A 24,745-nucleotide genomic window follows, 5' to 3' on the forward strand; every position below is an offset into this window, starting at 1 on the left:
TTATGGTGTAAAATTACAAATACTACTATAATTTACAGGCAAGGTTTCAAGTCATGACCACCAATGTTGAATTTAATAGTCATTATAATTATTAGTGGAGAAAAAAAATAAAATTTCATAGAAGGGATGTAGTAATGGAAATCTTTCCATTCCTTCAGGAGGTCATGATAACGGGGGTATATGGCAAAGATGTGCAGAGGTGCATAATATTACAAGATACATTCGACTGTGACAATTTGCTAGTTGGCCTAGCATAATGGTTAAAAGAATGAGGTCCAGAGTCACACAGCCTGTATGATCTTGGGCAAGCTCATTAAATAAACATTAATTTCTCTGTGCCTATTTCCTCAAAATAGTATTACCTATTTGAGGGGACTGTTATAAGAATTTGATGAGCTAGCTTAAAGCCCTTAGAACTGTGACAGCACATAGTAAACACAATATTAGGCATTATGCTTACTAAAACAAAAAATATTTTAATTCTAAGAGAATAAAAACAGGTATTTTGGGGTTGGAACATGGTTCAGTGACAATAACAAACTGATGTAGAATGTTAATTTTTACTTTTGAACTATCCCTAACATCTTCTTTCATCTCTTGCCCACAGCTGATCAGATATAAAATTATTACAAAATGTCTTTGACACTCAAAATTTATCCTATCCTCTAAGTTCTATAACCTTGAATAAATAGTTAATTAAAAAAAAACCCTTTGGGGTACCTGAATGGCTCAGCCTGTTAAGCATCCAACTCTTGATTTCGGTTCAGGTCATGATCTTACAGTTTGTAAGTTCAAGCCCTGTGTTGGGCTGGCTCTATGCTGACAGTGCTTGGGATTCTCTCTCTCTCCCTCTCTCTGCCCCTCCCATGCTTCTCTCTCTCTCTCTCTCTCTCTCTCTCTCTCTCTCAGAATAAATAAACTTAAAAAAATTGTCAAAAAAACACTTTGGAGATTTTTTATCATCTGCACATGATTTCTTGGTCAGTTCACTTGATTATATTGTTAAATGGTGGGTTCTTTTTTTGTTAGGTTTATTTATTCTGAAAGAGAGAGGGAGAGAGAGAGAGCGTGTTCACAATGGGCTAGAGAGAGGGGGAGAGAACATCCCAAGTAGGCTCTGCACTGCCCGTGTGGAGCCCGACATGGGGCTCAAATTCACTGACTGTGAGATTATGACCTGAGCCGAAGTAGATGTTTAATGGACTGAGCCACCCAGGCGCCCCTAAATGCTGGGTTCTAACCAACATGAACAGAATTACACTGAGGAATTTAAATCAGTGTGCAATTAGGCTGGCATCCTGCATATGGAAATACCTCCACACAACTGCCTTCAAAAAAATGTGTTCACTTTTATTGAAGTATTTATAAGTACAATTGTAGGACATTTTAGTTTAATGCTATTCCACTACTTGATCCCCCCCCAAAAAAATTGCTAGGCAAAGAACTTTTATGTGTGATGTAAAAAGCATGGTCCATGTGCTGTACTAATTTCTTTTGACAAATGTAACATGATTACATGTAATGTTAATATTCAGGGAAGCTAGGTGAAGTGTATGTGGTTAACTCTCTGTACTACCTTTGCATATTGTCTATAAATTTAGAATCATTCCAAAATATAAGTTTCTCTTAAAAATAAGCAGAATCCATGAAAGAAGTAATTGATAAACTAACCATCAAAATTAAAAACTTCTGTAAAACACACTTATGAAATGAGAAGGCAAGTTACAGACTAGGAAACAATATTTACAAAGCATATACTTGATAAAGAATTTGTATCCAGTGTAAAGAACTCTCAAAACTCAATTAAGAAACAACCAAATTTTTAAAAAAACAGGCAAAAGATTTTGATAGTCATATCACCAAAGGAAACCTAGGAATGGCAAATAAACATGTGAAAGATGCTTAACATCATCGTTATTCTTAGAGAAATGCAAATCAAAACCACAATGAGATACCACTACATACCTAATAAAATGGCTTAACATTTAAGAGACTGAACATACTAAGTGTTGCAAACAATATAGAAGCACTCTTATATGGTGGGAATCTAAAACGGTACAACCACTTTGGAAAACAATTTGGCACTGCCTTAAAAGTGAAACAGACCCAAATAATCCAGCCATTCCACCCTTAAGTATTCACTCAAGAGAAAGACACAAAAGGTCACAGCAGCTCTATTTGTAATAGTCAAGAACTGGGGGGAAAAAAAACCTCAAATATCCATGAACAGGTACACAGATAAACAATTTATACTATAGACATGTAATGTAATAATATTCAGCAATAAAAAGATATTGATCTGAAACACAACATCCTGGACAACTCTCCAAATAATTATTTTCTGTGAAAGATGTCAAACCAAAAAAAAAAGTATATAATGCATGATTCCATTTATATAATGGAATTTATATAATACAAAATATAATGCATTTATATAATACAAAAAATGCAAACTAAACTACAGCTACAGAATGCAAATCAGTGGCTGCCTGCAGGAAGCAGGCCAGAAGGCAGGGATTACAAAGGGACATGAGAAAATTCCTGAGGGTAAAGGATATGTTTGCTAAGTTGCTTTTGGTGAGAGTTTCATGGATGTATACATATACCAAAAGGTATCAAATTGTCCAATTTATGTAGTATATTGTATACCAATTATGCCCCTGAAAAAGCTGTTTTAAGAAGTGGAGCGGAGAGAAATAAAACAAGAATGACAAGAGATTGATCATTATTGAAGCTAGGCAACAGGTGCCTGCCTATTGCACGCCTTTCTACAATTTGATGTCTTTAAATTCCCATAAGAACAAGTTTTGGAATTCTGCCCACTTTTAAACAGAAAGAAAAAAATAATTCAATGTTGTATCTATTTGCAACATATATTATTGTAATACCTGCCTGGGTATAATTGCCAGAATAAAATTCTTCAAAGTGGACAAAAATCATATGCATAAATTATAAGCTGTATAGAGCTCAAAAGCAACAGAAACATTACAAATTGTTGAGCACTCCATTTTAGTTTCTTATTTACATCATTAATACGTGTAATCTTTTTTTGTTCACTTTCAAAAATAGGCTGACCATATATTAATAGATTAAACATATATCCATCTATTTTAATGACAAATATTTGTTATTTGCCTATAATTTCCACAAAAGCTCTTTTAGATATGGTCTTAATGGTTATAGATTTAAAAAAAAAAAAGTACCACAATACAGAAGGAATGAATGTCTGCATCCAGATGACAGTACATAGTCTTTTCTTAATGGACAGATTCAACCTGAATATGCAGTGGGTGAAGTTTTTCTTGCAGTGGGAACCTACAGTTTAATGCTGCCAGGCACTGTGCTATTTTCAAGGGTATGTTACAACTATATATTTCAAAAAACAATTGTTAAGATTTAAATGTTAGGGTAAAGGAACATCAATTAACTCTTAACAAAGGGAACAGGAGGAGGACTCAGGAATTTTTTTCTGTAGGATACAGCAACTAAATTAAGCCTTGAAGCTTATTTTACAACTGCCTAGTTTAGAAATACTGAACTAGCTACCTTTACAATTACTTTTTATAATCTTATCAAAGAAATCTAGCAAAATAATGTAATAATGAATTCCAGGACACATTAATGTGCAATAAAGAATATGCTAATATGCAAATGAGCCAAGCCTAATAATTGCAGAGGTAAGGACAAAACTAAACTGAAGTCTATTAAACTTTCAAATGAGTTCATGTCGTTTCTCTCTGAGTTATACTGAAGAAACTATATCAGCACTTAAGACTACCAATACATACCAGATATTATGTTAGATACAGAAGCTTATTAGGAAATGTTAGGTATAATTTTCAACTCATTAAAAATTTCAGTAAAGATACATTGAGAAAACATTAAAAAAAACAAAGTAGACAAAACTGAATTAAATTGATAAACATTACGTCACTAACAGATTTATTATTTATCTTAATAAAAAGATACAATGATTATAAACATATATGCACCCAAAAATATCATTTCGAAATATATAAAACCCCCAAACCTGCATGTGGAAACAGAATAATCAAAAATTATGGTAGCCTATTTTAAATTATCTCTTACAAAATAATACACGGACAAAATCTAAGAAAACATGAGATTTACATTATATATAAGAAACAAGCTTGACCAAATATATATAACTTTATAACAAATACAAAATAAACATTCTTTTTCAAGCACACATGGGATATCTCCCAAATACTAACCATACACTAAAACTTCAAAAGAAGACTCAAATTCCAAAGGCTGAAGATCTAATAAACTATACTCTCCAACTACCCTGCAACAATTTTTGAAGTAACAAAAAGATTCCCAACAACATCCTAAGCCTGGAAACAAAAATTATGCAGCAGAATCATCCTTCCATTAAAGAGGAAACAATGAGAAACTTTAGGAAATATTATAGTGGAGGACTACTATTGGTAGGATGAGATGCAGATAAGACAAATTGGTGGGATGCAGATAAGACAACGGCAGGAAAACTTTATTTCCAAAGAAGAGCTAGTTTCAAAACAAGAGCTCATCTTTCAACTCAAAGAGATAATAGTGTAAATCGGAGAAAAAAAAAATTACAAAAAAAAAAAAAAAGAAAGAAGGCTACAAGGACAGAAATCAATGAAATAAAGACCAAAGGCAAAGATTAAGAAAAACAAAACTTAGTTCTTTGAAGAAAATGTTAGAAAGATGAATTTCTGGCAAAACCAATCAAGGAGAGTTGGTGATATGAATTAACATGGCACAAAAACATGAAATACCACAGACAAAACAGATTTTTTAAACTGTAAAATATTACAAACTATATAAATACCTATATATTTGAAAATTCACAAGAAATAGATATTTCTAGAAAAATAGCAAAATTGGCACAAAGTAATAATTGTAATAAACTAATGATAATTAAGGAAATTTGAGTGGATTAACCAATACTGCACATAGGAAAGGGAAAAATCCCAACCCAGGGTTGTTTTCTTCTTTTTTTTTTTTTTTCCACTTTTTATTTGGAAATAATTTCAAGGCTTCCAAAGAATTGTCAGCACATTACAAAGAACATCCACAAACTCATTACCCATATCAAACTATTGGTAACATTTTGCCCCATTTCTTCCATCATTTGTCACTTGCTCATGGCATACTCTCACAACCTCCTTCCCACACTCTCCTTTCTCTCCCTCCATGTAATTTATCTCTAAATACCTTAGTATGTATTTCCACAGAATAAGGATATTCTCTTACATAAACACAGTGCAGTTGTCAATTTCAACAAATGTTACATTGACATAATACTTTAACCTATCATCCATATTTTCAATTGTGTCAATTAATCCAATAATGTCCTTACAGCATTTCCCCTGTACTACACCGAAGTACAGAATTGAGTCTAGGATCATGTCCTGCACTTATCATGTGTCTTCAGAGTCTCCTTTACCTGGAATAGTTCTTGGCCTTTACCTTATGTGGCACTGACATTTTTGATGAACACAATCCTTTTATTTTTAAATAATAGGGTCCTTATTTGAGGTTTGTCTGATGTTTCTTCATGACCAGATTCAGGTTATGTATTCCAGGACAGAATCCTCCATAATAAGTGATGTTGTGTCTTTCCAGAAGCATACGATACCCATCTGTTTCAGCACTTGCAATTCCACTTTTAGGTACTTCTCAAGAGAAATGAAAACTATGTCCACAAAAAGCATTATACAAAAATGTCCCCAGTAGTTTTATTTCTAATAGCCAAAAACTGGAATCAGCCCAGATGTCCAAAAGCAGTGAAATAAACAAACTGTAGTATATTAATACAATGCACTCCTAATAAAAATCTAAGAGTTACTGATTAATTAAACAACATGGATAAATCTTGGAAACATTATGCTTTGCTGAGTGAAAGAAACCAGACACAAGAACATACTGTATAACTCCATGTAGATGAAGTTCCAGAATTAGCAAAACTAATCCACAGTGACAGAAATCAAATCACTGGTTGCTTCAGCTGATTCGCTAGAAAAGGACATGGAGAACATTCTGAGGTGATACAAATGTTCTACATTTTGATGGGGTGCGAGTTACACTAATATATGGATTTGTCAAAACTGATCCAACTATATACAGAGTTAATATATGTGCATTTCACTATAAATTATGTGAATTTCACATAATATATGTGCATTTCAATGTAAATTATCTTAACTTAAAAATTTAAGAAACAGGGGCACTTGGGTGGCTCAGTTGGTTAAGTGTCTGACTCTTGATTTTGGCTCAAGTCATGAGCCCATACTTCGCGAGTTTGAGCCCTGCATTAGGCTCCACGCTCACAGTGTGGAGCCTGCTTGGGATTCTCTCCCTCTCTCTCTGCCCCTCCTTAGCTCACACACAAGTGTGCTCTCTCTCTCTCTCTCAATACACTTTTTTTTAAAAATTTAAGAAACAAAAAAGTCTGTATTTTCCTCCCAGCAAAAACCAAACAGAAAATAAGCTATTAGCAAGAACAAATATTATAAAACAATTTAGAAATTAACTGAAGAAAATACACAATCATTTACAGATAAAAATGTTTAACTCTAGTAATGATCATAAATACATGAGGATCCAATATGTTCATAAATGGAATGCTGGGGACAGCAATGTAAAGATAGTAATTCATCACTCAAATATGACTCCTATCAAAATACGTGAAGGATCCTATTGCTCTAAATATGATATAGAAAAAAAGTGGCCCAAGAATAACTAAATTAACAAAAAAAGCAAAGACATGTGGTTCACCCTGCCAGATAATTAAATTTATTACAAAACCACTTTAATTAGACTACAGTACTAGGATAACAAAAGACAGGCAACTGGAACAGAATACTCCTAAATGCATTTGTTGATATATAGTCTCTCTTTAGAAGTCTACACACAAAATGCACAATGAATGAATGGTAACAGGCTTTCCTGAGGACATCTGCCACAACATTAACTACTTAGAATTCATTTTAATGATGACTCTAAGAACTAAAGCAAGTAAAAATAAAAGTGTTAAAGGACAAGTAGAAAAAAGAATGAGATTAACAGCATCATACCATACCATTTGGTATCATACCATACCAAAATTTGCATGAATTTTATAATATACAAGCAAAACAAGACTATTTTGGAAGAAAACATATCAAATACATGAAAGCTGACTGGAAAGACATCATATATACTCTAAGGTAAATGGCTAAAATGGGGGAAAAGAGGAATGAATGAAACTGAAGGAGTAATCATGTAAAATAGAGTAAAAAAGGGGATCCATGCAGAACTCTGTATAAACAGAGTATAAGCAATCCAATCCTAAGCACCTGATGTCTCGAGAAAAAACTCATGCATTTATTTGTTTGTTTGTTTATTTATTTATGAGAGCGTGTATGCGTGAATGGGGCGGGCGAGGGGCAGGAGAGGGAGGGAGGGAGAGAGAGAGAGAGACAGAGGGAGAGAGAGAGAGAGAGAGAGAGAGAGAGAGAATCTTAAGCAGGCTCCACACTCAGTGCGGAGACTGATGTAGGGCTCAATCTCACGATCCTGGAATCATGACCTAGGCCAAAATCAAGAGTCAGATGCTCAAGTGACTGAGCCACGCAAGCATCCCTGGGTTTTGTTTTGTTTTGTTGTTTGTTCAGACTTTTAGGTGAAAGTAGTAGTCTAATTTTTACAAATAAAGAAGCTAGGGGCGCCTGGGTGGCGCAGTCGGTTAAGCGTCCGACTTCAGCCAGGTCACGATCTCGCGGTCCGTGAGTTCGAGCCCCGCGTCAGGCTCTGGGCTGATGGCTCAGAGCCTGGAGCCTGTTTCCGATTCTGTGTCTCCCTCTCTCTCTGCCCCTCCCCCGTTCATGCTCTGTCTCTCTCTGTCCCAAAAATAAATAAAAAAAAACGTTGAAAAAAAAATTAAAAAAAAAAAACAAATAAAGAAGCTAAAGCTCAGCAGTTAAGCTGCCCAAAGTTATTCAATTTGTCACTGCAAACCTGGATTTCTCCCTCTCCAAAGCCTATCATCTTTCTTTATTGCTGTATTTCATATTTCATATTCTCTGGTCAACAGATAAAAGAAAAGTGAGATAACAATCTGTTCACTCAACAATTGATGGTATTAGTCAAGGTCAGTTATAGCGTAACAAAAATATAAGAACGATCCCAAAAGAGGAATAATGTTTACTTCTCTTGCCAACAGGAGATAAATATGAAGTTTTGCAGCACAGTGACTAGGACATGGACCTAAGAGTCAAGATCCCCAAGTGTTATTCCCAGGTCCTCCATTTATTAGTTGTATGTTCTTGGGCAAATTATACAACCTGTGTGCCTCAATACTGATACTCTAAAATGGAGTTATTATGAGGAAAATTAAATGATGCATGTGCTATGCTTAGCCTGGCATAAAATATGCACTCAAATGTTAGCTACTGTTATCAGCTATTGCGCTCCTGTCCTATCTATCTTCTTTTACTTATCAAATTCCAGAGTCGTTTATACTTGTAGTCTCAATTTCTTTACCTTCTACTTAGCCCTCGTCCAGGTGAATTCTAGTTTCTGCCTTCATTAAACTACTGAAATGAGTATGGTAGCAGCAGAATTTACCTTTTTTGATTTCTCTGCTGCTTCCATTGAAACCCTCTTCTCCTCTGGTTTGCCAAATTACACATGACTGCTTCTCATCCCTCTCTGAAGACTGCTGATATGCTGCTTCTGCTGACTACAGATTAAAGTCTGGTGCTTCCAGGGTTCCGTTCTCACTCTTCCGTCTATACTCTACTTCATTTCTAGGGATATTGCATTTACTCTCATAGTTTTTGGCTAATGGCTACTTTTATCTTCAGCCCTTATTATCTTCTTCAAACTGGTCCTTTTCTTAAAAACCCTTCAATGATACCTATATTAATGTTGCAAAAAAATTAACTTCATTTAAAAATTGAATCTCTCTCCCTTCATGTTCCAAGACATCTCCGAAACAACTAAATCCAAACTTGAACACAAAAATCTTCCTCTTCCAAATCTCCCCTTCATATATCCTTAATTTCATCATGTGATACTGCTATCCACCCAGTTCTCAAGTTAGGAACCTGAAAAACAGGGGTGCCTGGGTGGCTCAGTCGACTTGAGCATCTGACCTTTGATTTCAGCTCAGGTTATGATCTTGCAGTCATAGCATTGAGCCCCACACCAGGCTCTGTGCTGAATGTGGAGCTTGTTTGGGATTCTCTCACTCTCTCTGCCCCTCTCCCATTCATGTGCACTCTCTCTCTCTCAAAATAAATAAACATTAAAAAAAAATAAACCTGAAAAACACCTATACTACTCCTTTTCCTTCACCCTGACTCCACTATCTCCAGTTAATTTTACCTCAAATTTCTATAATCCATTCCTCCATCCGTTATGACTGCCCTTAGCTCAAGCCCTCATGTCTTACTTAGAGCAATCTCCTAACAGAGTTCCCTAACTCCGATCTTACCACCTCTGCAAATCAACCCTTCAGAACGCCAAGAACCTAACACTAAGTTGTCAGACTACCGTTCTCCTGCTTAAGATCTTTTATTGACTCTCCATGACAAAATTCAAGCTTCCCTGCTTATTTTTAAATATCTAAAATTCTTCTATTGCCTAAGTCTTCAGCTTCATACTTTCTGCCACTCCTCGCCTCCCACATCATGCTTCAGTGATACAGAATTACTAGTAGTTGTTCCTTGAACACATGCCATGCTGCCTCATGCTTCCAAGTCTCTGGCTCATGCTGCTCCCTCTTCTAATACTGTTCAGCCCCTTCGCCCACTCCTCACCATCCAAAACCTGACTAAATTCTTATTCTCTTTTCTGGGGGCAGGAACAAGTTAGGGATTAGGACACGTTCGTGCCTTCGTCAATCTAGGGTTTGGCCACAACCCTTTGGCATATCTCTGTCTGAGCACTTTCTACAACCCTGAACTGAAATTAACTGTTTACATTTCTATTCCTCACATGACACTGAGCACCTTAGGACAGAGAACTTACTGCCTTGTTCTCAGCACAGCAATCTACTGAGCTCTTCCTTTGACCATGGATTGGAACAGCTTTTGATAAGAGCTTAGAAAAGGGAGAGAGCCCAGTAATCACAGAATTTATGGTGAAAGAAAAAACAGAACTGGGCAATGAAGACTTGCTTCTTAAATACAGAAGTATGTATTTAATCCCTAGTATGAAAACATAGTGCCAGCCATTCAATTATGGCAGTGTGGTTAAAGTAATGCCCTGCCCACATCCTCCTTCACAAACAAACCAAAAAGGCATTCCAGGAAAGATACCTATGAAACAAATAGGTGGGAAAGTAGAACTTAACTTTCAGGCAACAGTGAAAATTGCGGTTTTTGAACATTACTGCCTGGAAATTTGAAATTCTAAATACAGGGAGACTTGTGGGCAATGGGTAAATATTACAGAAGCCATTTTGATCAGAATCCAAAAAGACCAAAAGATCACTGGGCCTCCAGTGCTTTTGCTTAATAAGCCTCCTTTCTTTCAATTACAACGTATTAAAAGACAGATATTCTTCTTAATCTGTTATCAGCTTGGGAGTTCTTTTAAGGTTGCTTCTCTTCTGCTAGGTCTACCTGCTGATAGGAAGAAATCAAACTGTGTGTGCCCCTTTCTCCTCCCAATTTTTATTCTATTTGGCTACCGCAGCAATCTCCAATCATATCACATGGAACTATAGAGCTTAGCTGAAGAAAACTCTATGTTTGCTTCTAATCAAACCTTTGAATTTCAAAAGTTCTGATCTTTAATCTTCATTCTGATGTAGGATTGGTCTTGTATTCTCTTAGCTTAATTATCCCATGTATCAAAATCTATTAGAGGACTGTTTCACTAAATTTGCCTGTACTTTCATGGATCCAGCATGGGATAGCACTTATTAAACAATATAGTATGTCCTCTTTTTACATCTTAACATACCATTAGAAATTCAGCCAATGCAACTGTCCTCAAAGCTGCTGAAAATAATCATATACTAAACGTACTTGATAATGACATATTTTAAGAAACTTTCAACGGGTATGTATTTAGCCTATAAAACCAAGTCACAATACCTTTGCTACCTTAATTTTCAACTCAAAACTACAAAGACAGTTGCCACAGAAATTACTACAAAGCTAACAGGTCAGCCATGCTATAACAGAAAGCCTATCTAAGAACAGTGAAAAATAAAACTACAAAAGTAGATTTGGGTCAGACTTCAGGCCTTTCATGTAAGGGTTAACGTTTCAACGTTTTACTCTTCAGGAAAACGGGAGCCTTTGAAAGATGTTTTAGCAAGAGACTAACATAATCAAAGTTGTGTGTTAGTAAGATGAATCTAGTGGCTCTGTGTAGAATGGGGTGAAGCATACAAGTATGAGACTACTCTAGCCTATCTCCCTGGCTGCCAAACAAACGCGTTGAGAACTCACGCCTACCAGCTCTCCAAATGTCTTTTATTTTCACTCCCATAAACTTTTACCAATTACCTCCCTCTTTTGAAAACAAGACCCTTTTCTTAGTTTTCAAGCTTTTCAGCCTTATCTGAGACATTTTATATTGCTGACCACTCGAATGGCCTCCTTAAACCTCTTTCCATCTTTCATTTTAAAGTAAAGCTCTACAGGGAAAGGAGGAGCTTTACTTTGCTTGGCAGTTTTCTTTATTCTAAGTATCTGCAGAACTCCATGTTTAGTCAACTGGGCTGTTTCAAAAATGATCCCCTCTATGAGGACAGCTCCAGCCCAAACCTTATCTGCACTCAAGTCTACATTTTTAAGTGCCTATACAATGTCTCCACTTGGATTATTCCACTCTGTCTCAACAGTTCCTTCTCCTATCAAATCGTTTGCAACTCTTCCATTTCTTTTTGACCATGTCCAATTATTCTCCTTGCCCCAGTTTAAAAAATAAATAACTTTTCTTCTCTCTTTGAATTTTATTGCACAGATTTGTAATTTGAGATCCTAGCATGTATTCTCTCAACTACAGTATGCTCTAAGAAAGCAGCTACTTTGTATTATCCACCAGAATCCTGCACAGAACTCACCACATAGAAGCCTCAGTAAACTTATCTCTTGACACTAAGGATGACAGAAAGGGGGTACTGAAGAACAAGAGCTTGTTAGAGGCAAACTAAAACCCAGTTCTCTTCTGAATCCTAGACCAATGCTATTTCTACTAAACTGCACTGCCAATGGCCAATCTACCACCAAACCAGATGATTTACTTTCTCAAAAATTCTGCTCAATGCACCCTCTTTGTTTTTACTACCAAGTCCTTGTTGTGACAAACTTCAATTACTCTAACTGCTTGTTTTCAGTATTCATCCCTCCAACTCACTCTTCTCTGAAATATATCTAGCACAATGATGTCGAAATACCATTCTTGGAACTCCATTTCTCTTGCTGAATCTTTAGTGTCTAACTCCTTGGGTTGGCTTGTAAAACCTATCACAATCTCCGAAATATAGCTTTTAGTTTCTACTCAGGTTTGTCTGCTTACTATCACGCCCACCTATATCAAGTACATTATCTCATTTATTCTCTTTCTCCTTGACAATGAAGTAGTATCTACCCACAACACACACACACACACACACACACACACACACGGAAAAGACCATAATTCATATTAGCAGCACAAGTACTTCTTATTTCAGTTCATGAACCACCTACATTTGACAGAAGCAAAGTTTATGAGCCACACATCATATTCTCTTAAACCCAACTCAAGTCTTTCCCGACAACTCCAGGCCTAATTTTTCCCTTCTTTAAGCACCAACCGAACAATTCAGCTTTATGTATTGTTCGCAAATGTTCAAATCAGATAACTCAGAAGGTTAAAAGTACAAAACAATCTCGGAATTCATCTAATCTAGCAATAATGACTGGAATGAACAAAAATATCCCAAACCTACTGAGACAGAATCCCCAAGGTAAGAATCCTAGGCATGTGTATTTTTTTTAAGCTTCATGAATAATTCTAATGTCCATTCCTAGTTGAGGCAATCCAGTCAGCCCATTTTCAGATAAGAAAACTAACACACAAAGAAAAGGTAGAGAAACTTACTTAAGGCCATCTACCAGACTACCTGCAGCACAGTGTAGTGGTAAAAACACAGGCTCAGACTCCGCCTACTCAGGCTTTGGCTCATTCCTTAAGAGCTGTGAGAACTTGGGCAAGTTGGTTAACTTTTTTGTGCCTCTCTTTCTTCATGTTTAAAATGGCGTGTCTACCTCAAAAGAGTTGTAATAAGGATAAAATAAGTTAGTGGATATTAAACACTTAGACCAGACTCACTATTAATAATGCAAAAAAGTATTACAACTGAGGTCTAAGTTAGTTTTATTCCCTCTCCACTACACTAGTATCTGTGTATGTGTATTTTGACAACCAGCTTGTAAACTCCCGAGGGCAGAGCTCAGGTCTCCTGCCTCTTCAGTATTCCCCACCACACCATATACACTGTTGGTAACCAAATAACACTTTGAATGAATTTATGGATTCCTATTTCTGAACCCTGACACCTCTGCCCTTCTAACTGTAGCAAAGCACCCAGAGAGAATGAATAATAAGAACTCCTATAACAGTGTTTACTATGAGCAAGCCACTGTTTTAAGCACTTTACATATTTTCTCCTGTTAGATTACAAATATCCTATAACAAGAAATACAAAACTAGCTTAGTACCTATGAGCCATAAAACATTTCTATGTAACGTATAAAGTTACTTCTGTGTAAAGTATAAAACCATTTTAACCATGATTCATTACAAAATAAAGTCCTAAAATAAAATCAAACTTTCTTTCAAAAGAATTTGCATTTATGAAGTAAGTTTATCCCAAGGGATTAACATTCTGATACTGCAAACACTCAAAAGTAATTTCTCATTTCTCTGTAACATGAACAATTTTATCTTTTGAAACTACTTTAAAATATGGCCTTGAAAAACAAAACAAATAACATACAATTGGCACTAAAGTGTAATCTGCAATGTATTATGTTTCAAATAAAGGGTTCCAGTTATGTATAAACTACTGAAGTATCCCATACATGTTTCTACTTGAAGAAGGCTTGAAAGAATAAAGCACTAAAATTTTTTATAAAATGTTCTCTCCCCTTTCATTACGTGCACTAGAATGTTAGCTCTATGTATTGACCTATTTCTCTATTCAGACAGTTAAAAAGGGGAAAGAGTAATTTAGGAGTTCATGAACAATGGAAAAAATGAAATAACCAATGTCCAAAGATAAGTTAGGTGTATCTTTTGCTTGTTTTCACTGCCAGCCAACTCGACTACCTGCATCCATTCCAATATATCCTCAAATATTTAACAATCTAAAGAAGTTGTTATAAAATGCATCCACCTCTTTTAAAACTAATTCAAAGGATATTATAAATAAAGTATTTGCCATTTTTTATTGGACACAAGTGTTGGAGTTTTAACAAAGGTGTTGTGCCTCCCTGTCACATCTTCTTTCACAGATTTTTTCCCTTAGGCAATCTGGATTCATCTAAAAACTTGCCTGAAAAGATCTGACACTGCTTTTAATAACCCCATACCTCTTTTAAGTGCCACTTTCTTTGGAATGTATATCCGAGAGCAAAGATAAACTTTACTTCCCAAAGTTTACCACAAGAGAGACTTACTTAAAAATTGAGATACAGGGGCGCCTGGGTGGCGCAGTCGGTTAAGCGTCCGACTTCAGCCAGGTCACGATCTCGCGGTCTGTGAGTTCGAGCCCCGCGTCAGGCTCTGGGCTGATGGCTCAGAGCCTGGAGCCTGTTTCCGATTCTGTGTCTCCTTCTCTCTCTGCCCCTCCCCCGTTCATGCTCTGTCTCTCTCTGTCCCAAAAATAAATAAACGTTAAAAAAAAAAAAATTAAAAAAAAAAAATTGAGATACAGCTGGCATATCATATTATGTTTGCTTCAGGTATACAATATAGTAAGTGATTCAATATTTGTATAGACTGTGATATGATCATCACAAAGTACACCCACAAAACACAGTTACAATTTTGTGTGTGTGTGTGATAACTTTTAAGACCTATTCTCTTAGCAGCTTTAGGATATAGAGTATCATTACCTAGAGTCACAAGCAAGAAAGACTATTTACAAAAAAATGTCATCCAATGATTTAAACAGGGAGTTTTTATTATTTATTTTGAATATTTATTATTTTATTCAGAAAAGACTTATGGTCTTAAAAAAAAGTTACAGAAACAAAACAAAGAAAATAATTTCTCTAGATGAAAGACAGAGTTGTGATTTTCAAGGGTATTTGTAATCATTATCCTAAAAATGATAAAACTGCTTATATATTTTTCTTGTTTCTTGTATTTCTGCTCACTTATGCATATTAACAAATGAGCAAGAAACCAGCAAAATTATCAGAGAAAAAGCAAGATAAGAGGTACAGAAAATCACAAACCAAGAAATATCACCTCTAAAGTCTATGAAAACTGGATGACACACTCAGAAATATTTCTACTAAGTCCAAAAAAGCCACCAAAACAGACAACCTTGATTTAAATATTTATCAAGTCTCTCCAGTGTGACTGCCACATTAGGGCTCCCAGTCTCCACAGTCTGTCATGTCCAATCTACTCTATCTCCACAGCGATCTAATTAAAAGATCAATCTGACCTCCTGCTCTTGTTTAAATTACTACACTGGCTCATCCTCTTAGCCAGTTTAACAGTAAGTTCATCTACACAATAATCAAATCCCACCAAAACCTGGCCTAGCTTCCCTTCCCATCTGGCCCCACATATACTCTAGGTATCTTCCCTCTGCCTGAAACAAAATACTTCCATCTTGAACTATCCATCTCGCAAACCATTTTTACAGGTGAACTGAGACTCACAGAAATAACTTGTCCAACGACATATAGCTAGTGATAGAACCATATCTAGAATACAAATTCTACCCTTGGTGTTCCTAAAGACCTTTGTAACTATTTTTTGTAACTATTATATATGTTAGATGCATGTTAAAATGTCAGATTTTTCTCATTAGCACTAAATATGAACTTCTCCAAGAAGATCCTATTGGGTGCAAGAATAGATTTTTTTTTTTTTTTTTAGTCTTAAAAATAAATCAGGGGTGCCTAGGTGGCTCAGTTGGTTAAGTGTCTGACTCTTGAATTTGGTTCAGGTCATGACCCCCCAGGGTTGTGGGATCGAGCCCTGTGTTCTGCTCTGTGCTGAGCATGGAGCCTGCTTAAGATTCTCTCTCTCTCTATCTCTCTCTCTCTCCCCCTGTGCCCCTCTCCCTTGCTCACACACACACTCTCTCACACACAGCACAGAGCCCAACAATAATAAGTAAAATAAAATAAAATAAAATAAAATAAAATAAAATAAAATAAAATAAAATAAAATAAAACAAACCATTCTGGTAAGGGATGTTGATTAATGGAAGAAGCTATGCATGGGTGGGGACAGAGTATATAGGAAATCTCTGTAGCTTCTACTCAATTTCAATTTTGCTGTGAACATAAAATGGTTCTATAAAATAGTGGTTTTTTTAATTAATCAAGATTTACTAAGTTTAATATAAGGATTCACACTTGTTCTGAAGGTCAGCTGGTCACACGTCAATAACAGCAAGGATTATGTAGTCAGAAACCTAAGGAAAAAACAGAAGTTTCACAAACAGTGGGGTTTACTTCCAACACACTGTGATGCACTGGTGTTTACACGTGCCCAATTAAGTACAGTTAGGGATTATATTATTTAGTTTTAACTAAACTGACTCTCACAACATGGAGAAGTAGCTTCAAAAAAATTCCTGCAAAGACTGCAACAATAATAACTACACAAGTACAAGCCAACAAATTGCAGGGCTAAGACTCTTAACTAGTACAAGCTATTCTTCAACCACATCACAATGTAAAATAATCTAGTCAGTCAATCACAACGCTCTGACCAGAAATTATTACTTGAGAATAAAAAAGTACTATTAACAGAAAGTATTAAGATTGTTTATTTTTCTCATCTTTTTTAAACATCTAATTTATGTAACTTATTAGTATTCTATTATACTAATATCATACTGGCACACGCATATAACTTATAAACAATCAAGCACATATTAAAGGTGCATGCACATGGTTTCACTGGGAGAGGGGCACACTAAAAAATTTTTGAATATCCACTGCTTAAAGCACAGATTAAATCTTTTTCCCCTATAGGACAATGATCAATCTTCAGTTTGCCAGGCCCAATATATTAGGCTGCAAGATGCCTCCCAGAGATATTCCAGTCCTAATCCCTGAATATGTTACTTTACGTGCTAAAATAGTCTTTGCAGATGTGATTAAATTAAGGATTTTGAGATGGGGATATAATCCTGGATTGTCTGGGTGGGCCCAATATAATCACAAAAATGCTTGAAAAAGGAGGCAGGAGGATCAGTCCACAACAGATGTGAGGACTGAAGCTAGAGGTTAGGATGATATGAGGAAGGAGTCATAGAACACAGGTAGCCCTGGAAGCTGAAAAGGTTCAAGAAACAGATTCTTTTCTTTTCTTTTTAATTTTTTTTATTCTTTATTTTTGAGAGAGAGACAGAGAGACAGTGCGAGCAGGGGAAGAACAGAGAGAGAGGGAGACAAGAATCTGAAGCAAGCTCCAGGCTCTGAGCTGTCAGCACAGAGCCCAACACAGGCCTCAAACTCACAAACAGTGAGATCATGACCTGAACCGAAGTCGGACACTTAACCCACTGAGCCACCCAGGCGCCCCAAGAAACAGATTCTTTATCTCAAAGACTTAAGAAGGAACCAACTCTGTTGACACTTGACTTAAGCCCAGTTAAGACTTATTTTGGACTTCTGGGGTGCCTGGGTGGCTCAGTCGGTTGAGCGTCTGACCTCAGCTCAGGTCATGATCTAGCGGTCCATAATTTCGAGCCCCGCGTCGGGTTCTGTGCTGACAGTTCGGAGCCTGGAGCCTGCTTTGGATTCTGTGTCTCCCTCTCTCTCTGCCCCTACCCCACTCATATTCTCTCTCTCTCTCTGTCAAAAATGAATAAACATTAAAAAAAATTTTTAATATTAAAAAAAGACTTATTTTGGACTTCTAACCCCAGAACTATAAGATAATAAATGTATGCTGTTTTAAGGCACTAAATTTTTGACAACTTGTCACAGCAGCAGTAGGAAATCATACAGGGAATTCCTGGGACATGAGACTTTGAGAAAACCAGGATTAAGTTGGTTACCCTATTTTGAGGTTTTCAATGCCCATAACAATGTATGATACATAATGAGCATGAGAAAAATCTTTGTTGAATATTTTATGATGAAATATATAGATAATATACCCTTACTATTTTATAAAGATCTGTCATACGGATGATCTCATTTCATCCTTCTAACAATCCCATGAGGTGTGAATGAATTACTTTCCTACTTTTAGGATATATGAATTAAGGTTCAAAGAAATTGCATACAATGTGTAAGGACACATATCTAGTAAGCAATGGAGCCATACCTGGAATACAGGCCTTCTGACCTTTGACAACAGTCAGGATCCTCTACCGCGAGTCAGGCTGCCTGGACTCCAATCTAAGCTCCTAAACTTAATAGCTGCCTAACTTTGCCAAATTACTTAACTTTCCTACTTCCTTAACTATAAAATGAAAAATGAGGTTTACAATAATACTTACCTCATAGGGTTGCTGTGAAGAGTGAATGTGCTAAAATGTGTAAAGTACACATCATAAACTAGACACAGAGATAGATGACAATAAATATCAGCTATCATTATAACTCTGTACTGTAGCTACGGTACATTTATACCTAAAATACTCTGTAGTACTTGATAAAGAACCACATAATATATGCAAAAGTAAAAAACAGCAACCAGAATGAATGGTAAGATGGAAGGATGGGTTTCGTGTGAAAGTACTCTAAGGTTAGGACTCTAGGCTGAAAAGACAAAAGGAGAAGGGCGACATAATCAAGACCTATAAAAATGTGAGAGTATAAACAAGGAGATAACAAAATTCAGCTATATTGGTTGGAGGAGGGAGGAGAACCTTAGAAACTAGAGTACTGTAGTATGAGCACACAGCATTCATAAATTACAAAATGATACAATGTAAAAAAGAAACTGATCACAGAATTTGAGACAATTTATGAATGACAAAGAAGACAAAAAAGGCTACTAAGAGGAGCTTAACTCTTCTGTAAACATCTGTTGAACACCACAATGGCTTACCATATCTATTACTGGTAAAGGGGGAATAGAGATGTTGGGAAATGACACACAGACCACATGGTAGCAAGAATTAGACCTTCAGTTCAATCAGTGCAATAATTTCAATATTTCATTATGTCTCAAAGACATAACATACCCTCTGCCCATCGCTACCATGTACCACTGCTCTTCTCCAATCGCATCATCACCCTACCAAGAAAATCTCAAGTCTAAATGTCCTCTTTTCAATGCCCCTTTAATGGCTTCAGTAAAGAATAATTAAAACATCCCTAAATTTGGCAGTCCAAACTAATCTCAAAATATACTACCTCAATTGTTTCTTAACCTAAACTTTCTTAAACTTTTCACTCTTTATTGAAACCCTCAACATCTATTCTTCACTGTGAGAGTCAACAAACTTTACAGAACTTTATGACTACTACTTTCAATACTAAGCTGACTGATTTTTTCCCCCTGACAGGTCATGATATTCTCACTACTGCTAATGAATAAAGCTGAGAAACCATACTGAAGTAAGCCTAAACAAAAGATAGCCAAAAGTTACACCAAGTAACAGAAGCATGGTTAATTTAAATACACAAACGATTTTAGAAAATACATTGTAATGTTTGATCTCATCTCTACCATCCATTAAAATTGAAGAAAAAAAAATCATGTTTAAGGATACAAACTTGCAACTAATAGATAACTAAGTCCTGAAGATTTGGTGTGGGATATAGTGCATGTAGACAATGATATTGTATGACAATCATTAAACTTACTCTGAGACTAGGTCTTAACTACTCTGACCACAAAAAAGAAATGATCATTTTACAGGACAGGATAAATGTAGTAACCATCACTACAATGGCAATCAAACGACAATATACAAACGTACACCTTTACACAATGCTACGTGTCAAATATGTTTCAATTAAAAAAAATCAGAGATACTGATACATTTTTAAACCTGAATGAAAAGCATACCCTTTGTCCTAGGAGCCGTTTCAGAAAGTGCTGGTGAAGAATAACACGGTATAAAGATGGGCAAAATCAAGGACAAAGAGGAAAGAAATGACGTATAACCCATACGCTACCAAGCAGCCCCCAGGAAAAGGTGGATAGGAGCAAAAGGGCTTGGTATCTCACCTGCAAATTTAAACTTAAAATGCGGTGAGTGGACTCATCTCCTGCATGCACTTCTTCATACCCAACAAGATACTAACAAGCAGAAAAAGGGAAGGACAGTGCTCCTGTTAAAAGCGTTTGGAATTAAAGTCAAAAGGCCAAATGTTTTATTCTCTAAAACTTCTATCAATCTTCCAATCAAAATTCCTCAGCCAGGCAAGGGCTTTCCTTTTCCTCTTATTTATTTTTTGATGTGAGCAACAACTCTCCAACCTCAGAATCTTTGGAATCCATTGGGCACCGGTAAAAATGAAGACATTGTTGGTGTTTTCCAGAAATAAACAACACAAGGAACTTAGTTTATCTCGACTTTAATATAATAAACAGCAAACCACTGACTGAAGAAGCATCTTTCCAGTCAGCTAACGTCACACAACTCTGAAGAAATTCCGTCGGAGGGGGGAAATGTCTTTTCCCAGTACGATGACAGCAACCCTTTTACTGACACGCTCTCCGCGCCTCAAAGACGCCCCAATACGCCAAGGATCAACAGAAACTCCATAAACTTCAGGAACAAAGCACCCTTCCCGCCTTCAAAACACAGGGCTTATCGTCCCATTACGAGGGGACATCAGCAGAAACTGCTGTACACACGACACCTAAGACACTCTACTGAACCAACGGCTTTCCATCATCTACCTCTTGACAAAGTGCTTCATAATGTCCCCCAAAGTTTCCAGAACAGCAGCCCCAAGTGCACCCGAGGCCAAAGACAGCAAGAAATGGCCCAAACTACTGCTTGTACATTACTCTCACCCTCGTGACAATCACGTTGTTTTAAAATCGCTCGTCGGGAACACACCACATCCGACACTCTTTCTGCCCTTCTCACACTACGAAAGCGAGTGGCTGGCAGGAAAGCCGAGCAACTTACCTGGCGTCTGTCTGAGAACTGCCCAAACGCCCCACCGTCTCCCAGCGGCACCGTCACTGAGTACAAAGGCACTCAGGTGGTCCATTCTGCTCAGGCACCTTTCTCTCCCACTTTGCACATTCTAAAACACACCGTGAACATCTCCCAGAGCACAGCCAGGCCGGCCAGCGGGAGAGTCGCGAAGTAATCCGTGTGTCGCTCCGTAAGGGCCTTGGAGACCCGCACCCTAACAGCCAAGACGATTGGGGGGGGGGGGTGTGACCCGGGCTGCTCCCCTCGCCCCTCACGGGAAACTCCCATATCGTCGCGGCAACTCACCAGATCAGGGAGCACAGAGACAGGCAGGAGACCAGGGCCAAGGCCCGCCGGTACTTCTTCATCTTCTCCTCCTTCTTCCCCCTGCCAGAAGGCGGCACATCCTCCCGGCAGCCGCCACTGCCGAGGCCAAGATGGAGGAGCCGGAGCAGGAGCGCGAGGATGGGACCGAGAGTCCTTAGGGCTGAGGCGCTCGGGGAGCGGCTCCTCAGCGGCTCGCGTACTGGCCGCCCTCTCCGAGGGGCCCACGGCGGCGCCGACAGGGGCGCTTCACAGGAGGACTCCTGGGACTGCCGCTGCTGCCGCAGCCGCCGGCTCGTCCGCGCCCGCCTCCTGCAGCCGCCGCCGCCGCCACGGCCGCCCCATATCCCCCCCGCCCGCCCCGGCTCTCCCTCCGTGCTGCCGGCGACCAACGGCCGCGGCGTACTCGTCTCCCAACAGCCAATCGCCGGCGGGGCCGCGCCACCTCACACACCGCTGAGCTGGAAGAAGACGCGTCACCCACGTCCCGCGGCGCTCGCGCCCCCACCAGCCTCCGCGCGGGCCACGCCCCCTCCGACGTCTCAGGCGGAGCAGCCCAAGCGGGGAGGGCACACAGCGCGAGAGCCGGTGTTGCCGCCGCCCCGCCCACCTCAAAGTCCGCGCGGTCAGTGGCTCACATTCAGGAAGTCGGAGAGGACCCTCGGGACCCTCAGCTGTCTTTTTCGCCTTGGTCCGCCCCTTCGCCCAGGGCGTGCCGAGTCCGCGCAAGGCGCCTTGGGAGTTGTAGTTTGTCCTCTGGAACGCTCCTTTCCCATTCTCTAGTCCTCATAGAATCACAGTTTTGATGGAGAGGTCTATAGTTTCACTTCTCACCGCCAGAATGACCAGCTTTGGAATTGTTACACTCAGTTTTCCTCTTTTGAGCACAGTTCGTGGGATGGCCTAGAATGACGGAGGGGAAAAAAAGCTATACTAATAAAATTTAAAAGGTGTTTTTCCCGGTGTCGATGGGCCCAGCCCATCGAGTTAGGTGCTGATTGGTAGGAAGAAAGGGGTGTGCCCAGATCCCCTCTCACCTGATTGGTTGGGCAGAAAGTCTCTCGCTTCTTCTCTGCCTCAGGGAAATTTCACCGTCCTGGATTCCTCTTTTGGGGCCGGTGGGGTTGGTATGCATTCTGTTGGATTCGTGCTTCGGGTGCACAACGCAAGAGCCTGAAAGGAAAACTTGGGCTCCTGTTGAGGGAGTTGGAATTCACCGAGAGCGAGGAAGGCGGTCACGTACACACGCGTATTGCTACTGTGCGGAGCAAAAAAGTGTCTGGTTCTCAATCTTTAGTAAGGAGCAGTGTGCCCACCCTGGATTTTTATGCCACTGGGGTCCCTAAAGATCTCTCGGTAGCTGGTTTCTGCCTGAAACTCCAAAATGCTTGACCGCCTTTCGTCTCAAGACCCTCTTGTAGCTCTCTTCTCTTACATGGCACAGAGTATAGAGGAAGAAGTATTAGCTTCTGCAAAGGGGAGAAGACGATGTTTGGCCGCTGGCCTAATGTGTTCCTTCATCTCTCAGGTGATATATTGCTTTCAGACTGACACTGACAGGAAGTTAGTCTCTACTGAGGGATACTTCTTTTATTAGATAAAGACATAAAAGTATAACTCAGTAGTGTTTTCCTTTTTATTGTTTTGGCTGTCAGAAGACTCAAAACTGTTTTCCCCAGAAAGCACCCAGCCAAATGCTCTGTCTGTGCTGTGGATCATGGCATAAGGTTTAGTGTAAAAAAAATGTTTGAAGCAGATATTACTTTTTAATGTTTGTTTACTTATTTATTTTGAGGAAGGGGAGGGGCAGAGAGAGGGAGACAGAAAATTCCGAGTGGGCTCTGCACACTGACACTGCGGAGCTTGAGGCAGGCCTCCAACCCACAAACGGTGAGATCATGACCTGAGCCGAAACAGAGGAGTCGAAATAGAGAGTCGGATGCTTAACTGACTGAACCACAGAGGTGCCCCTTAAAGCAGATATTATTAAAACATGGGCCACACATATTGCCATGTGTCGTAGGGGAAAACATGAAACACCTTAGTAAAATGCCCTTCTGATGCTTAAATTTGAGCCACGAAATTTCCTTATAAACCTTTTAAGTTGAATTGTTGTTAATTGTATTCCAGGGACCTGAATAATTTAACCCATTCTAAGAGACTTGAAATAAGTCAACTGGATGTATTTAAAAAATTCTATAAATGGGGATTTGCTTCCAGAGGAGTTTACCCTAAACTAATTTTCCTGGCAATAATTAGGTGGCAGTTCCAATGATCTATTGATACCACTCTTAGTATATAACAATAAGATCCTTTCGTCTCTATTTCTCCTTACAATAGGTGTGCATTTATTTGCTCAAGAGCAGTAGCAAATGATGATATGAAAGTTAAAAAGAAGATAGGGACAACAGAAAGATGGGGATTATTTGACATTCGTTAGCATGTTGGGCACCCTTTTCCTTTCGTTCCAGGAATTTATTCAGGATAAGGAACAGTTGCTCTTCAGGTGATCCTCAGTAGAGTACAGCCAAGGAAGTCCTATAAGAATACATGCTTATCTTGGGGCGCCTGGGTGGCTTAGTCGGTTGAGCATCCGACTTCCGCTCAGGTCATGGTCTCGCGGTTTGTGAGTTCGAGCCCTGCATAAGGCTCTGTGCTGACAGCTCAGAGCCTGGAGCCTGCCTCAGATTCTGTGTCTCCCTCTCTCTCTCTGCCCCTCCCCTGTTCATGCTCTGTCTTTCTCTCTCTCTCCCTCTCTCTCTCTCAAAAATAAATAAACATTAAAAAAAAAGAATAGATGCTTATCTCGAGGCTGGCAAATTATCAGGCACCTTTTCAATCCCCTTTCTCCAAACCACAAGCCCACCCACTACTTTTCCACAGGTCCCTACAATGATCTTTTCTTTTTTTTTTTCCTCTTTTTTTTTTAAATGTTTTTATTCATTATTTTTTTTTTGAGACACACACACACACACACACACACACACACAAAGTGTGAGTAAAGGAGGGGTAGAGAGAGAGAGGGAGGCACAGAATCTGAAGCAGGCTCCAGGCTCTGAGCTGTCAGCACAGAGCCCAAAATGGGGCTCCAACTCTCACGACTGTGAGATCGTG

The 24,745-nt window shown here is 38.6% G+C and overlaps 1 protein-coding gene across 4 annotated transcripts in view; it reads right to left on the minus strand.

Annotated features, from left to right (window-relative positions):
- Positions 1-21,936, minus strand: part of SUCO (SUN domain containing ossification factor) — a 94,194-nt gene extending 72,258 nt beyond the window's left edge. For 2 of the 4 annotated variants that reach the window (XM_047076994.1, XM_047076995.1), the window contains exon 1: positions 21,614-21,764. In XM_047076994.1, the coding sequence (XP_046932950.1) occupies positions 21,614-21,675 (62 nt within the window). In that variant the 5' untranslated portion in view covers positions 21,676-21,764. Of the gene's footprint in view, positions 1-21,613 lie in introns of all 4 variants that reach the window. The other 2 variants (XM_047076996.1, XM_047076997.1) reach the window with 2 other exon arrangements.
- Between the last annotated feature and the right edge of the window lie 2,809 nt (positions 21,937-24,745).

Source organism: Lynx rufus, unplaced genomic scaffold (assembly GCF_022079265.1).
Source record: "Lynx rufus isolate CCGP_SWC_20201006 ecotype Redwood Valley unplaced genomic scaffold, mLynRuf1.p SCAF_15, whole genome shotgun sequence".
Lineage (NCBI taxonomy): Eukaryota > Metazoa > Chordata > Mammalia > Carnivora > Felidae > Lynx > Lynx rufus.